General features: G+C 37.3%; 1 protein-coding gene across 7 annotated transcripts in view; it reads right to left on the reverse strand.

Annotated features, from left to right (window-relative positions):
- KLHL13 (kelch like family member 13) overlaps nucleotides 1-18,010 on the reverse strand; it is a 168,452-nt gene that overhangs the window by 46,602 nt on the left and 103,840 nt on the right. Inside the window, exon 1 of one of the 7 annotated variants that reach the window (XM_024750605.1) lies at nucleotides 11,826-11,986. The exons of 5 other annotated variants lie outside the window; for them this stretch is intronic. In XM_024750605.1, the coding sequence (XP_024606373.1) occupies nucleotides 11,826-11,923 (98 nt within the window). In that variant the 5' untranslated portion in view covers nucleotides 11,924-11,986. Of the gene's footprint in view, nucleotides 1-11,825; nucleotides 11,987-12,445; nucleotides 12,526-18,010 lie in introns of those variants that run through there. One more of the 7 variants, XM_024750602.1, reaches the window with a different exon arrangement.

The following is an 18,010-nucleotide window of genomic DNA, read 5'->3' on the forward strand; positions in this document are numbered from 1 at the left end:
GCTCTAAGACTTTAACTTATCCCTCTTGCGCTTCCCTGGTGGCGCAGTGGTTGAGAGTCCGCCTGCTGATGCAGGGGACACGGGTTCGTGCCCCGGTCCGGGAAGATCCCACATGCCGCGGAGCGGCTGGGCCCGTGAGCCATGGCCGCTGAGCCTGCGCGTCCGGAGCCTGTGCTCCGAAACGGGAGAGAGTCCATCGTACAGCAACGCTAAGGAAGGAGTCCTTTGCGTAAAGTATTTATGTACCATGACTATGTTTACCCCAAATATTAAGTATTCTTGATAAAATTGGTAATGACTTCCTGAAAGGGAGGCTGGTTATTTATTTTTTTTGAGGGAGTAGATGCAAATTATAATTCATTGAGGAGTTTGCCACTTTGGGGGAAAGGTGTTTCTTTTTAGGAACATTATGGCCTCTGGCTTAAAGAAAGTTTGTGTTCTTGGGTGGAACGCAAAAAGGGTAGAGGCAGACCGTATAATTTAAACAACATGACAGTAGGCATCCAGCACTCACATTTCCCAGTCATCTAAGTGAGAATTTTGAATAGAAGCTAATTGGAGCATTTTCAGACTGTGTATGTGTTTTGCAGAAGCGATCTATGAATTGTGAAGTAGTAATGAAGTACTGCCTCCGTCTGTTTGAGACAAATAGGACAGAAGGATATTAAGCAAGAGAGAAGCATTCCCTTCCTTCCTTCCACACCGTCCTTTAAACCAGTGTTTCATACCCCAATTTATAATTTCTGACTCTCAGAGTGCAGGTGAGAAGGACGCAGAGAAGACTCACCAAGATGAGTGTCAGGGTGTCAAAAGTCTGGCCAGCTAGTTGGAAAATGCTAGCCTAAATGCTATTCCCCTCAACTCATCCCATCTACAACAAGCTATTTCTTGGAGCAATAAGTCATTTTAAATGTCCCAAATCCAATCTTTTTCTAGATCATGCTTTAAGGAGAAAACTGGCTTATTTAAAGGTACTCTCAAGGGAAATGAATTTGACTACATAGTTCTTAATGATTATTCCTGGAAGTTTGGTCAGTCAGAAGGAAGTTCAGGAATCTCAAATGTATCTAGACGTCACGCATTCAAGAGAGACATAGATAGGATATTCTGGATTCCAAAATAAAGTTGTTATCATCAAAATATTTCAGTCATCTTAGACGCCTAGTTCTCCCCCCTCTCCTATGCCCACATCAGAAATACACCTACGTGTGGAACAACGCCTACAGAACACCTACTGAACGCTGGCAGAAGACCTCAGACCTCCCAAAAGGCAAGAAACCCCCCACCTACCTGGGTAGGGCAAAAGAAAAAAGAATAAACAGAGACAAAAGGATAGGGACGGGACCTGCACCTCTGGGAGGGAGCTGTGAAGGAGGAAAGGTTTCCACACACTAGAAGCCCCTTCACTAGTGGAGACAGTTTTCCAAGAGCAGTATTCAATCACTCCTCTCTGCTTGCTGAACAAAAGCCATATCCTACGCTCTTGCATTCAAGGCTTCTTGGACTAGCCCTCCTTAACTAGTTGCACATTCTGGCAAATAATTCAAAGTAAATATATATTTAATGATTTGAGAATAAATAAAAATCCAAATTTATTCACAAACTATCAATTGTTTTGCTTCAGAATATGTTGTTTTCATACATTAGTAACTGCTATGCCTTTTTGTCCTATTGTTAACCAAGCAATGTGTAAAAGCATTTATTTAAAATATTTCTGATAGGAGGAAAACTTAGTTAATTTAAATTGAATATCTGCTGGGAGTTCCCTGGTGGTCCAGTGGTTAGGACTCAACGCTTTCACTGCCGTGGCCCCGGGTTTAGCCTTTTTAAGTATAAAACAATTCAGAACATAAGTAAATGTGGATCATTTATTTGAGTACTAATTTAAAATTTATTTTTCCTAAACCCTACTCAGATTTCCTTTTATCCTAGTCGGCCATTCTTGTTTTCAAACTATACACAGAAAACACATTATCAATTAAGTACAAACATACTAGTTTTAAAACAGAAATTTGTCTAAAATAGTTTGCCCCTCATGGTAAAGGACATGTGAAAATAGGTCAAATAACTCTTAACTTTAAGAGTAGTTGCTCTCTTGGAAGAGATTATAATCTTACTTTCTTTATCAAATTACAATTTGATGAACCATGACTAAAGTTTTCTGGTCACTGGTAAATTGCTTCTATTAAAATTACTTTCAGTCGGTGCCAGCATCATGGTACTTATCGGCAAGCAAGGAACAGAATCAGGATTTTGGATTAGTTCTTTTCGTAGGAAAGATAGCTGTAACTTACTCTCTAACAAGACTGTAATTTATTAGATTCCTCTATATATGAAATGAAGAAATGCAACACACTTTGAGTGAAATAATTTGCACAAGGCTACAGACCTAAAAACTACTCTCTCTAGATTCATTCATTGGGGATTTCCCCAGCGGTCCAATGGTTAAGACTCCATACTTCCAAAGCAGGGGGCCTGCATTCGACCCCTGGTCGGGGAACTAAGATCCCACATGCTGCATGGTGTAGCCATAAATAAATAAATAAAAATTTAAAAATTAATTCATCAACTCAACATCTGAACACCTGCTATGTGCCAGCCACTGCACTAGGAGATATGTAAAAAGAGCAGGCGGGATACTTGCTTGCAAAGAGATCACAGTGAAAGAAATAATTATTTTCCAAAGGACTAAGTGATAAAAAATATCAATAAATCCTCAACATCATCTACTAACAAATACCATGTTGCATAATTCATATAAACCACAATAACTAAACTAATTGCAAACTTTGCTCCCTGGTACAGAAGTGTATCAGTTCATATTTAGCATATAAGTGCCAAAATAGATAAATAAATAACATCGACTTTCCTTACTGCTATTTTATTTTAAAGGATTATTCATCCCAGATCAGGCTATCTGCAAGGCTGCACCAGCAATCAAATAATATCCACTATTCAAAAATATAATCTGCGGGCTTCCCTGGTGGCGCAGTGGTTAAGAATCCGCCTGCCAATGCAGGGGACACAGGCTCAAGCCCTGGTCTGGGAAGATCCCATATGCCGCGGAGCAACTAAGCCCGTGAGCAATGATGTATCACATCATTTGAAAGAAAAGTCTCTAATTGCATCTATCTATATACTTCAGCAATATGCTTATGAAAAATATGCTAATGAGCCAGGTCACTGGTCTACTTTAGACGAAAATTTTGGTTCCAGTTTCATGAACTTTTGTTTAGCTGTGAATCATTCAGAAATGATTACATATGCACATCCTTTGAGGGAAAGTGCTCATAATGAATGAAAATCACTTCAGTTTAGTGATGCTAAGGGATTATCTATTGGATAATCTACTTACAACCTAAAACATCCATATACTTTTCAAAACTCTATTTCAAAGTATTTTGTAGATCCACCCAAACCAAAGCCAGGTCGAACTGTGAGTTAATTAGGAACACAGTTCAGTGTAGGACAAGAGAAAACTCTCTGGTGTGATCACATGTATAAAGAGAAATCTAGTCGAAGTTTTTGTTGTAAACTGGTTTTTTACATTAATTTGTAATACAACTGATGAAATGGGATAAAATAATAAAAAGGAAATATAAATTAAGACTGAGTTAACTCATCAAATGTGAATGTACACAGATGGAGGAAAAGTGACCAGACTTAAATATCACATTCTCTTTCAAGGTACAATGGTATGACAAAGAATGATTTCTAAGGTTCCTCCCAGCTCTTAGAGTCCAAGAATCCTGAATAAGATACTTATGCTCTTTTTAAGATATCATGTTCTGATCTCACGGATCAGTGAAAAGCACTATATTTTTGAAACCAGAGAAACAAAGAGTGAAAATAGAAGATGTTACAGGGCAAGCTGTAAATGAGCAAAGGTCTTTTAAAATTTGCAGAAATAACTTCAGTGAGAGACTTTCAAGTGGAGGGGGGGGGAGAGAGGAAGGACAGAGCGATGGCAAAGGCACTAGTTTAACCCAGTTGTCCACAAACACTCAAATGAGCTTGCCTCTCTAATGTATCATTCTCACAATGTTTCATTCTCAAAACCTCACTGTTTCAAAATACAGTATTCAAGGCTTTTAAATCAAAAACTCAATCGAGCCCCTGCACCTTCCAATCTAATCACGTTAAGTCCTTAAAGGTGGAAGAGAAAGGCAGAAGAGTGGGTCAGAGAGAGAGAGAGATGTGAAAAAGACTCCTGCCATCGCTGGCGCTGAAGATGGAGAAAGGGAGCCAGAAGCCAATGCTGGTGGCCTCTAGAAGCTGAGATCAACTGTTGCCTTACAGCCAGCAAGAAGATAAGGACCTTGGTGGTTCTACAACTGCAAAGAACTGAATTCTGTCAATGATCCAAACGAGAAGGAAATGCAGTCTCCCCTAGAGCCTCAGAAGCAAACACAGCTCCACCAACACCGTGATTTTAGCCCAGTGAGACCCATACCAGACTTCTGACCTAAAAAACTATAACACAATAAATTTGTGACGTTTTAAGCCATTAGCTTGCAGCAATTTGTTATGGCAGCAATAGAAAACTCATACATGGAGGTTTTTCTCAGTGCCTGCACACAATCAAGCAATGGCACAATCATGTCCACAAGAAAGTACTAAACATGCTGACTGGTTAGTACCCTAGGACTGTGATAAACAGAGCACATCTGCTCCAGTCAATGGCAACTAATTACTGGGGGGAGAAAAGGTGGCTGGCCAACGAAGGTAGAATAGTGCTTCGAAAGAAATAGGAAACAATGAGGTTAATCCCAGTATCATATCAGTAAGTAAAGATAATTGCCCCAGTATTTTCCTGCAACTTCACCACTTGACAGTACCACAAAGTAAAGCTAACTTCTCCCTGTACCACCACCCAATTCAAAAAAGTTTATCTCATCTGTCATACTCCTTTGTTCTTCGAATTCTAGTGAGATATTTCCTAATTAGTAGATGGCATGAAAGTAGCAAGAGTCTATAAAAAGAAAAAGGCATTAGAGGAGTCAAGATCATTGAAATCAAGCAGAACTGCATTTGAATTTTCACTTCACCTCTTACTTGAAGTGTAACATTGAGCAAGTTAATTAACTTCTCGGAACCACTGTGCCCTTAGAGTAAAACAGGGAAAAGACTTGCCCTCATAGAGTGTTTGGGGGGCAGCTTCCAAAGTGCTTGGCCCTTTTTTTTTCCAGTGAGGGAAGGATTTATTACTACTTGCAACAAGTAAGGAGAACACCGGGAATCTTTCCCAAAGCAGTGTCTCCCCATACAGCAAAATTGGGGAAGTTTTCACACCGTGCTTTGCACTTTTATAGTAGCACTCAATAAATTGTATTACATTTAACTATGTTAAACCAGGATATTTTGAAAATTGCAAATAAATATGTTTCACATGAAATTTACAATATCTGTTGTATAGGCTAGATTCAAGAATTCTGAAAGTCGTTTTTAATTACATTTTTCTTATGGAAACGCGTTATTTCATTTCTCCACTGAACCATATCATAAGAAGAATTGTCCAACGAGTTGGGCATGCTCCTGTCTTACCATACCATAAGTGTCGCAAAATTGGGTTAAAAACAACATATACCCTCATCATAGTAAGTCATGCCAGTGAAAATATTTTACTATAATTGGAAACATAATATAATTTTATTTTTCTCTAAGATTACATCATATAGTCTGGGATCAAATTGTTGATGCTTGTAAGGTAAAAATATATACACTTGTGTGCTATAAAGCACCTAAGCCCTGTCCAACTTAAAGAACGGCACTCCATTTTTCTTGTTTAAAAAAGTGACTATCAAGTTTAAATGTAAATTGCATCATTTTCCATCTTATGGAATATGTACTTTCTCTTTTTTTCTTTGTTTAAATATTGGAGTATAAGTGACATACATTGTATTAGTTTCAGGTGTACAACATAATGATTTGATATTTGTATATATTGCGAAATGATCACCACAACATATGCACTTTAAAATCTAGTATCTATATCCAATTCATATCTCCTCAGTGAGCCCAGATACATTTCTCCTCTGTAGTATTTTTATTGCCATTAAATCCATTATCAATAATGCAAGCACAGTAAACAAGAATGTTATTTAAACTGGTTGTCTTGGTTTAGAATTTTCACAGGAGCAAAATAAATCAAGCAATTTAATTGTTTATAAATAAAGATAGGATAGAAGATAAAGTCTAGTCATTTTGAATAGCTGCAAGGACTATATCCATAACACCCAGCAGAGTTATGCCTGGCGCATAACAGGCAGTAACTTCTGAGTATTATAAACTCAATATACAAGGTGACTGAAAAAGAACTGAGCTCTTTCAAAAGTGGATTGCTCAGTAACTTCTTTATGTACTGATTCCCTAAGGATCTCACGTTTATACCACCTCTTTCTTGGCCTTGAGGAGATAAAGTAATACACTGTGGCTGCTATTTCAATTTAAAATATCGGCATGCACAGCGCTTATAATTCTTGACTCTTTACGAGTAATACGGTCATTAATACAAATACTTGCCTATCTCTTCCTTCTTTCTTTTCCCTCCCCCTAACTTGGCCCTATTTAGGTCTCATCTAAATATTCTAAATTTCAAGCAGAATGTCTGGAATCCTTAGAGTTCTTAGTAACTCCAGACTTCGCATGATGGTGAAAGATTTGCATTTCCGTCTCTCTTCCCTCTGGGGAAATGTTTTGAGGGGTTCTTGGAAGTAACACTCATTTAGGCATAAAAAAAAAAAAGAATCTAGATAAATTTTCGACAAGTAAAATTCTTGGAAATTGCTGAAAGCATCCGAAATACTAGCTTTCTGTCTTGTAAGTTTCTTGTGTGCAATATTCCTCAGATACGTTCAATGGTTTTAAGAGATCTTTTTAAAGACACATACAATAGGCTTTAAAACAAAATTTTAATTTCATTTGCACATGCCAGAATTCCTCAGACGCGAAGATCTGAAGTAGCCAAGAGAATAAACGCTGACTAGGAGGAACAAGCGATCTAGTCGTAAACCTCCGAAAAGAAGTTTGTAAACTCTGAGTCACTGTGGTTCAGGGTGAATGCTATGATTAAAAAATAATATAATCGCAGGCTCTTTAAGATAAGCAAAACGCCTGTACGAAAGGAGAGAGGTCTCTTCTAGTCGGACCATGTGGGGAGCATCTCATTCAGATGTAGTATCTTGTATAAAGTTTCACACAAAAAAACTATCTGGGCGAGGCACAACCAGCAGAGTGAAGAGTCTGGAAAACATGTCACATGAGTAACGGTTAAAGAAAGAAGATTTCCGGGCTTGTACGTTATGGAGGAAATAATATTTTTCTCCGTAGCTCCAGAAGGCCACACTAGGAACAGGAGATGAAAGATAAGAGGAATTGATTTTGCTCAGTGCATGGAAGAGCTGTCCACGAATGAAAGGTGCTGGCTTGGGGAGGTAGTGAGCTCTTTGTCACTGACAGTGATCAAGGAGAAGGTGCATCGGCATCTTTCAGAGTTGTCACAGGAAGGATTCCTGCTTTAAAGGGGATTTGGATTCTCTAAATGACATCTAAGGTCACTTTTATCTCTATGATTTTCCATTAATAAGTGTTAAGCTAGCCCTTCTGCAAGTTCAGACAATGGAAATTCACAAGAAACATGCTACAAGAGTTACAGATGAGCGCTAAATTGCTCTGTGTTATTTGTGTTATTTCTCCACATAATTTTGTTAGATTGAGCATATGTTGTAAAAAAACAAATTAAGCAGACACAAACAAAAGTTTATGTATACACTAATTGTGAAAATGTCTAACTAATTATATTCTTTTCTAATTTGAGAATATCAATTTGGGAAGTATTTTGCTAGATGAAAAGGATACCTAAGGTTTTGTTTTATTTTATTTTCAAGGTTGTATTTTATTCACTAAATTAGAAAAAAGACAATCTTAGGGGATAGAAAACATGTCAAATTTAGAACGTGCATGTTTTAATTTTCACTGTCCTTTGAATCACCCACAAACAAGGAACATTTATATAGTATGACTAAATCTAGACAAATTATTGACAATTAAATAAAGCACCATTTTTTCCTAGGGAAATCTAGATACTGAATCTCAATGATAAAATGATAGAAAATGATTTCTATAAAAGTCAGTGCTATTGGCACTTACTCTAAAATATATTTTACATAGTAAACAAAATAGTTGTAAACAGGATGCTAACTGAATACAAGTGTATTGGCTAAGAGAGGACAAGTCTAATTCACTAACACTCATTCTACACCCATTGTCTGGCTTGCTATGATTCACTGTTACATCGTGCTGGTTAATTCTTACCTATTGTCTTCCTCCTTGTGGCCACACCATTATTAGCAAGACTTAACCGCTTGTGAAGAAAGATAAAAAGATAGCTAATGCTAATTCTGTTCTATTTCAGTGTGTCCTTGGAATCTAACAGTACATTAACCCTATAACATCAGCCTGAAGGAATCATCTACTGCCTGAAAACAATGAATACCAAAACACCAGAAAACCACTTAGAAGTGACTGCCCTTTCAGCTTTATTAATTTAGGCAAATTGACAGGTTAATTTACATGGTTCACACCTGTCAGGAGCAGAGTCTACTAATTTAGCTTACACTGACCAGGAGATACTCCTTCAGGCTAAGGTCGAACTTCAACCTTCTGCTGAACAGAGTGTAACACAAACACATCACTCAGATTTCGATCAAGACAGTCCCTTCAGAATTCCACATGGATGGCACACCACCCTTGCAAGTGTTCAAAACTGAAGCTGAAGGGAGACTCTACCTAATAAAGACTAAATAATATTTGGTAATCAAGCTATCTAAAGGCCAAAGGATTATTTTCCCAAATCTTTTGTCTTTATGATACTCCACTCTTCCCAAATCATATTTTAACACAATTTGAAAAGCACTTTATGCTCTATAAGAAGCTATTTTCCTTAATATTATCATAAACATTGTCTTTATCATCAATAAGTCTTGAAAACATGGAAAGGTTTTAACTCACGTTCAGGTTCTAAACAAGCAGAAAGCAAGCCAACGTGGACTTTAAATCCACAAGGAAGAAAAAGCTTTTCTGTTCAATGTTTGCAGTAAGTAAAACATTCTCTATTCTAGCTTTCACTAGTGGATAGCAGCACTGCCCTATATCACCAGCATCAATGGAAGAGTTCTAGCCAGCAGCACCTACATTGAGTTTAGAAAGAAACCATAAGGAACCTTTATATTTCTCCATATTTGCTCCATTACTACGATACATTTTTACTACAAGCAAAAATATTTTATATTGAAATTTCAGTCTTTGAAAAAGCACCCAAGTCATCAATGAAAATCCTGTAATATGTATTCGACAAATCACAGTAAATAACGATAAAACATTACAAACCAATACAAGCAAATATACCAAAAGATGCTTATATTAACTGGGAAGAATTCTATACTCAAGATAGTATTTTTAATGTTTATACGTAATTGTACAGGTAAATCCTAAAATATCACAATCTATCAGAGAGTCAGAATTTAACTGCTCCATTTCAATGCAAAGACTTTAGACCCAAAAGACACAAGTAGCCATCTAATCTATGTTTGCCAACCCAACCGACCACGAGAGCAAACATGATGTTACTTGACCCAGGATTCTAACTTACTCTTTACAATTTTTGAGTGAAAAATGTGCTCAACTTAAATATCATCTGTGTGTAGAAGTGCTATGGAATATAAGGAAGCACTGATGAGAACAACATGTTAAACGTGGTATTTTTATTTCTGGCCCAGCAAGGCAATGAACTCTAAATCAGTCAAAAATGAAATAATTTATTTAAAACTTGATTTAAACTCCCCAAGCTAGTCTTCTTTTCCTATATTTAACATATATTCTCTGTGTATATTTACATAATATTTTAAACCTCATATTAATTTATTTATTAAAAAAATAAGTTAAGGCCAATTTAACAATACAGACCGTCACAATGTCAAAATAGTCCAGACTAACACCAGCTCCTCAAATATACTTTTCCATTTCTACATATGTGTACTACCAACACTCAATGCCAACGTGCAAGATCTATGACATTTTCTGGCTTCTCTCATCTAAATCAATTCACTCATATCACCAGGTCAAAGAGGTGAGGACTTAAAAGAAAGAAAGTGGTTCATTAAAGATGTTGTATTAAGCTGTATCCGAGCTTGTGGCTAGTATAGATTAAAAAAATGTAAGTATTTTTCAATCATCTCTAAAAAGTAGCAAATCAGCTGCAACAGGGGCTACAAATTGGATCTTTTGGACAGTAAAATGCAGTAGGAATACTAGAATCATTAGTAACCATTATTAATTGTAACCTATTGATTTTAGTTTGGGGTGTGTATGTTTTGTTTTGATGATGAATTTGCTTTTGGTAAATCTTTGGTCATTTCTCACCAGCTAAGATATATAAAGACAACAGGCACATCTCATTTTCTCGAATTATTTGAAGGAGCTCCATTAACTTGTCACCTCCATTAATTTGCACTTTTGACAAATGCAGCTTTTGAGAAACAAACAGAGCTGATTTTTTTCTTTTTTCTTTTACAAATATAACTTAAATGTTTAACTTTATGGGAAACAGAGTTTAACACCCAGATAAAATAATCTGAAGCATCTCTAAGAAGGAATAGAAAAAATAATCTGAAAATGAAATGATGACAGGATTCAACTCTGAAATGTCTTCATTTTTCCTCGCTTTCCCGGGAATTGCTTCTTTTGGACTGAGAGCACAAGCACACTTCCTCAGCAGCTGAAAGCCTTTCAAAGAACCAGAGAGATACCACCGTGCATCTGAACCTCATATAAAACAAAAACTAAGTAATAAAATGGCAACTCACCAGATTTCTAAACACACAATGGACCTAAAGTGGGAAGAATTTTCCACATCTGTCCTACTGAAAAATATTTTAAAGGGAACACTTACAGTTAAGACAGACTTTCACTCAAAAGCTTTTCTTGTACAATTATTTAATAAAAAAAAGTCCAGCTTTCCCTCACTCCTTCCTCTACTAAAAGAAGATCACAGACAATACTTTAAAAGAATATTTTATTATATCTCCCAGATTTTGTTTTTAAAGCAACACTTTGCAAATTTAAAAAATAAGATTTTCAAAAATTCTAGAAAGACGTCCCAATATACTTCAGTACATATTTACTTAAAATAAATTTCAAAAATAGATATTTGTATAATACACTTTTCAACTCCATGTATATAAATAACTACTCATAGAACTATAATTTGCACAAATTCAAACTTATACTTCAGAACTCGAATTATAAAACTGAGAAAGATATAATATCAAACTTATTAATGTTCATACACAACTCAAGTATCAAGTCCTCATTAAAAGACTCATTTTCTGATCAATGTGTTAACTCTGAATGTTTCAAATTCATCAAAAAATTATAGAAAGCATTTCCATATTTAACACATCAATCATGAGCGTTTTTGTGCCATGACACAAAAGAAGTCGTCTTAAGTATTTCAGATACACAAAAATTCAAAACATCCAACCAATGTAAAAGTTTATCCTTATGCAATTCCTTAGATATACCTTTAGACTTTCATCTTAGTAATTACATTACCATTAGGCACTTTAAATGAAAAGAAACATAAACTCCTAGAAGAACAAAACAATGGTAAAATGTGGGCATGCCAATATATTTAAATGTAAGCAAGCTTGAGGTTTTTAGTCTTGTGGGGTTTTGGATGTTGCTGTTTGGGATTTTCTACCCCCTTTTGTCACAAGGTTGATTCATGAATGAAATCCCACTTTAATATCCTATTTTCTCTCACTTACATGTATGCTGGAGAAAGTGGAGTTGACCTGGATGTTTTAAGCACAGGAACTGGGAATTTCCAGATAGCAGGAGAGCTCGTTTTCCATTTCAATGGCATGTTGTCACCACGGTACTACAATAACAGTAAACAGCGTTTCCATAACAGACTACCAACTATGACTTCCATTCCACACTGTACTGACACAGCAGTGGCTGCCGCGGAGAACAAGCAAACGATTCTGCCAGTGCCCTTAAACCGATGCTTCCAATCTGTAAAATAGGGCTGCAAGGTACCTCCTTTAAATCCTCCTGTCCCCTAAAGCAAATGATGATTCTATCGTTCGAACTCAACAATAGTGCCACCTCGTTAGGAAAGCGTTGACTGCAGTATATTTTTTTTGAAAAGACTGCACTGTGCTTACCACACAATGCAGCTTTATTTGATAAAAGCGGCTAGGGTTTGGGGTGGTTTTTTTTTTTTTTTTTTTTTTATTATTTTAAGCTTGCATTACCATTGTTCTACCTTAACAGGGATACTGCAGCACTGCAGTATATTCTGCACCTATTAACCTGATTTCTGACCAATAGTAGCAGGAAAAAAAAAAATAGACGGGTTTCATATGAAAATGAAACAACATACCTACTCAGAATACACTTGTCATCCTCTGAACATTCTTCTTTTGAGCTGCAACAATACAAATGGGATATAAACCTCAGCATAGCCTTAGGCCACAGCTAATAGAGATCAGTGACTAAATTCGGCAGCCTGCTTTCCTCCTGTGCAAGCTCTGGCCACACAATACAAGAATGCCATTATGGGAAGAGCCCGTTTAAAAAAAATGCCAGTCTCTCTGTTTTCCAGTTAGAAGAAGGCAAAATGTAAGAACAAATATAAACTGCTGCAGAACTCTGCACGCTCTTCTAGTAGCTTCTGATTCAAGTTGCTCTCTTTTCCCTATTCTTATTTCCAAGCCAGGATGAGCAAAAATCTCATACATTTACAACATGCCGTGTGCTAACACGAATATCACTCTGTCTTCTGCAGCAGAGAAGTACAGAATAGCGTGCTCTTAATAGCAGTCCTCGGAGGGACGCTATCAACAATCTAATTCAGTGCTGCCCTCCCCTTCTTCTCTCCCCCTTTCCCTCCGCTTCACCCTCCTTCACGCCTCCCCCGCCCCCAAACAGCTCACAAATTGCCTAGAGGAGAGACACCAAGCAGGTGTCCAGCAGGGACCATTCCAGAGCTCAGCGGCGGGTCCGGTAACATCTAGGGGTTAGTAACTGACAAGGAGGATCAAAAATTCAAGCTGCCGTCAAAGGGAGGTTGACGTATTTCATGAAAGTAACGGCAAATAGAGGCTTCATCTGTATTGTTTTAAAATACTGCCAGAAAATAGCGTTGTAAATGCCCAGAACGCGACTGGGTGTTTCAAGTTTCTGTTTAAAGCACCAAACTCACACACTTTCTACACAATTCAAAGAAGTGAAAATAGGATAAACCGGTATTATGCTGAATTCTTTATTTTCAGGTTGAAGAATTTTATTTCTGATGTAGGCAAGTCGCCATCACTAAATATCTACCCTCAATGCATCCTTCCACCTTCTACCTAAAAACCGAATTACCCATCTTCATCAAATGCAAGCTTAATAAAGGAGGACCGCCATTGACATGAAAGCCGCTACCTTTTTAAAAACTCGTCGCAGTGATGAAAAGCTCATATTTACTTTCAAGTTTATATTCAAACAATAAGCTTGTCCTTCCAACTTAAGTAGCTGGCTTTCATATGCTCTTTCCAAACGATTCCCAGTTTTTGAAAGATTGAGATTTAGTCCCTAAGAGCCTTTCTCATTTGTATTCAAAAAGCACAGGTAATTATTTCTGTAAGAAAGACACTGCTTTCAAAAACTGCAAAATACGTAATTTCATACACCAGCATACAGCGTGAAATCACCTAAGGTAATCACAAGTACCTTCAAGAACACATCAACATTCAACAATGTATTTTCCTATGAAATCCAACATATATGTATACGTAGTATATACATTCACGCATACATACCTAAGGAGAGAAAGCTTATTTTGAAACATTGACCAGTAATGCATAAACTTTATTAAATACTAAATAGGTCTCAGCCATCACTACCTCACAAATAATTTTTATTCAATCTATCAGACACAAAAACACTGCACAAAAACTCAGTCAAGCAACTTAAAGGGTTAAATGGTATTTCCAACTCTTTTCAGTACCCCCCGTCAAAAACTGTCTCACAGAAGTCTTCAAAGGAATCAGAGAAAGGAATATTTATCAATATCTTAGTGGCCAAAATACATTTTAAAAGTTTTTTAAAAGTGCCACTAATACAAATAAACTGCAGTCAATATTTTACATTAGAAGGATTTGTATAATAATCTTAATAGTTAAGGAGCAAAAAGGTCCTAGGTACAATTGGCAGTGGTAACTTGTTGGAAACCCCAAGAAGGGAAACACACACAATACACACACGCGCGCACGCGTGCGCACACACACACACACACACACACACACACACTCATCAAGCAAGTTTGGAATGTCTCATTCCAAAGCCCTGAAGCATTCTCAAACATTTAAAAATATAAAACAGCTACAAATTAGCTATATGGAGCAATTTTAGAGAGAAACTTCAATCACTTTCCAGCTTATGAAAATATTACAAAGTAGTAATTGCAAATGTAACTTCTCCTTCTGAGAACAAAGACCCCCAAACCTATGTAAAACCAAGGTAGTTAAGTGTTTTGAGTCTTTATCTGTGAAGACTACTCGATATTTATGAGGGGGAAATAGGGTGAATGTAGAGTTTTCCAAATTTCCAAGAGGGTAACCTCCCCAAACAGGCGAAGATCACTTTACTGCAAAGGTTCTCAAGTTATTATTCTACTACGAGCAATCAACTGATTCAAAAAACCAACATATTCTTGGTCTAATCTCATTTGGCTCCAAAGAAATCAACCAATACCACCAAATCATCTCTTAGACTTAATGTTCAGAACCTGTTTTTGTAGCACTCCAACGGTTGTAATATTTGTTCAAAGTGAAAAGAAAGACTGCTTTCTTCCACCCATCCTAAACACTCTTAAAGACCCCCAAACCCGAAAAGCATTATGTCTGATGATGAGCATTTATTTATATTCATTTCTTTTGATTTAATAAATTGCTAGAAGTCATTTGTAATTCTCTCTCATGAGCAAACAACCAATATGCCAAAGGCTTTAAAAATAATTCCCTTAACTAGAAATATAGTCCATGAAATTAGCAGGGTCCAAATTAATCAGATTTTACTACCCTGATGGCGACTCTAGTAGCAACTACGGAGTGTAATTACTATTACATTCCAGAACTAAAAATGTTTTCACCTACAGAGTGAAAGGAAGGAAATGATTAAATATATATTTTAAATATAATTTTATGCAAGCTCAGTGGTCCCACTACTTTAATATTTAGACTGGGGGGAACCTCCCTGGTGGCGCAGTGGTTAAGAATCCGCCTGCCAATGCAGGGGACACGGGTTCGAGCCCTGGTCCGGGAAGATCCCACATGTCACAGAGCAACTAAGCCCGTGCGCCACAACTACTGAGCCTGCGCTCTAGAGCCCACGAGCCACAACTACTGAGCCTGCGTGCTGCAACTACTGAAGCCTGCACGCCTAGAGCCCATGCTCCGCAACAAGAGAAGCCGCCGCAATGAGAGGCCTGCGCACTGCAACCAAGAGTAGTAGCCCCTGCTCGCCGCAACTAGAGAAAGCCCACGTGCAGCAATGAAGACCCAACACAGCCAAAAATAAACAAGTCAATTAATTAATTAATTTAAAAAAATATTTAGACTGGGAAATGTCAAAAGCCCTCGTTCACATCACAGGAAACACTGATTTCATTTACAGAACACTCGGTTTCTATTATGGACAACTGCATAAAATGGGATAGAAAGACAACATGTACAAAAGCTCTTCAAAACATTGTATGAACATCAATCACTCAAAAATACCTGTGAATGCGTATTTCAGAGATGTAATAAAGAACAATGTTGGGACTTGGCCAAGGCCATGAAAGAAGTCATTCTTGGCCAAATCTTACAACACAGAATTCCCTGGTTCCCAAAGTAGAAAGAGAAGGTTTGTAGAACTTTTACAAATCATCTTGCTCAGTACCCTCATTGTATAGATGAAAAAACTGAAGCCCAGAGAAGTTAACTTGTCACACTACTAGCTAGTAGCAGAACTGGAACTAGAAACCAAATTCCATCTCCTAGTCTAGGACTCCTGCTCTAGAATCCCTACTGTCCTTTCTTCTCAATGAGACAGTTCCAGAAGATGTTTGTTTCCATATGAAGTGAACCACATTCTACAAATGTCTCAATGTATTCAAAAGAACTACAAAGAGTTATTTATTCCTCCAATTATATGTACACTCAAAGACAGACATGGGAAAGGAACACCAAAAATACAAACGTGTGCAGAAAGACCATTTCCAAAATCTTAATTCCAGAAGGTGTTTAAGAACGATCAGGGAGAAAACGGTGAGTAAAAATCAAGCCAGTCATAGTATGAGAGAAAAGTGAAATATATAGCCAAGAGCCTAATTTTTTTTCTCAATGTAAATGTTTCTAAATGACTTTATATGAAAGTTTAATTTGCTTACTGACTGCTACAGTTTGTCTCCAGTACCACCATCTCGTGAAATGAATTGACTAATATGTCACATATCTGACCTTTCTCCATATATTCCCAATATTCCCTAAGAACTAACCTACCTTTTTCTTGCAAGTTTTGCTTAATCCCGTGGTAAGTACAACTGAAGAATAATAGCGTTAACCATCGTTTGTATGAGCAGGCACTGTGTAATCTTCTGGAGTCCTGACAATGTCCCTTCAGACTAATCTGGGAGATCCATGTTATTCCTGTTGCTCAGACAAGACTGTAGATCATGCCAAATCGTGTGCTCTGTTTATATCCTACCAATCAGTAAAAGTACTTGGATGGCAACCAAGTAAGACTGTTAAACCCTTTAAAGCTTACAAAAAGTTAACTTCTAGACAACAGAGCACAATTCTTAATACATTCAGGGCTCCTCATTACAGGAAATAGAACTGTTCACGCGAATGGCTATATATACTTAGGTGTGTGTGTGTCTCCTTTTGATTTGTTTTAGGAAATTGAATATCAAATACATTAAACATTTCTTACTAGATACTCTGATATGTCGCCTTGCTAAGATTAAAATGGAAAATCCTAGACATTTCTCAAAGACAGCTGCTTTGGAAAGTCATTATTTCATCTTTTATAAGCACCTTCTCACAAATCAATTTCCTTAACGGACCTGTGTGGACTCTTACGGTCCCACAAAGAATTTACACAGATTATTGTAACCATGACTATGCCTTGGATTACTGTAGGACCTATCTCCTTCACAATACAAACAAGTAGAAAAACACACTTGTGCAGGCACATACGCACATGTGTGTGTGTATGCACAGAGAATTCCTCAGGCCATGATGGCATAAGTAATGTGAAGGGAAATACTCTTCTGATCTTTAACATTTCCAAAGGAAAATATGGGTACTAAACGTTTGTTTGTTTCTTTGTTTGCTCTGGGGGAGTCAGGTATAGAACAGCAATAAGAGGAGCTAGTAAGCTGATAAGGTAAGGGGAACAAAGGAGAAAAAAAGTAAGGGTGAGGAAGGTAATGGACTGGCTGGAGGGAGAATGGAAAGCCAGAATGGTAGTGGTTCCTGACGTTTATGTAGCACCTTTTATAACTGGGGATCAGATGAATGAGTTTATGAGGCTAAGATGGGAGTTGGTGTAGAAAGGACTGAGCAGGCAACAAGAGAGATCCAGCTGTTGGGGACCCAACGATCCACAGATTCTGACTACCCTTAATCTCACTACGCTGAAAAAAGGATTTGCACTGAATGGGAAATTCAGAAGTCCTTGCCCTTCCTTCTTCTTTTTGTTTTCTGCAGTATCTATATTCTTTATGGCTTTTTTTTTGGGGGGGGGGCTACCCTTGAGTTCTTCATTCACATGATTCCCAAATCCATATGCCCAAGTAAGTCTTCATACATCTTTGACATGCATAACCTAAATTAATTCTTAAGTATTCCCGTGTATTAAAAAATGCCTTAGGGCTTCCCTGGTGGCGCAGTGGTTGAGAGTCCGCCTGCCGATG

Source organism: Neophocaena asiaeorientalis, unplaced genomic scaffold (assembly GCF_003031525.2).
Source record: "Neophocaena asiaeorientalis asiaeorientalis breed wild unplaced genomic scaffold, Neophocaena_asiaeorientalis_V1.1 scaffold503, whole genome shotgun sequence".
In the NCBI taxonomy this organism is placed as follows: Eukaryota; Metazoa; Chordata; class Mammalia; order Artiodactyla; family Phocoenidae; genus Neophocaena; species Neophocaena asiaeorientalis.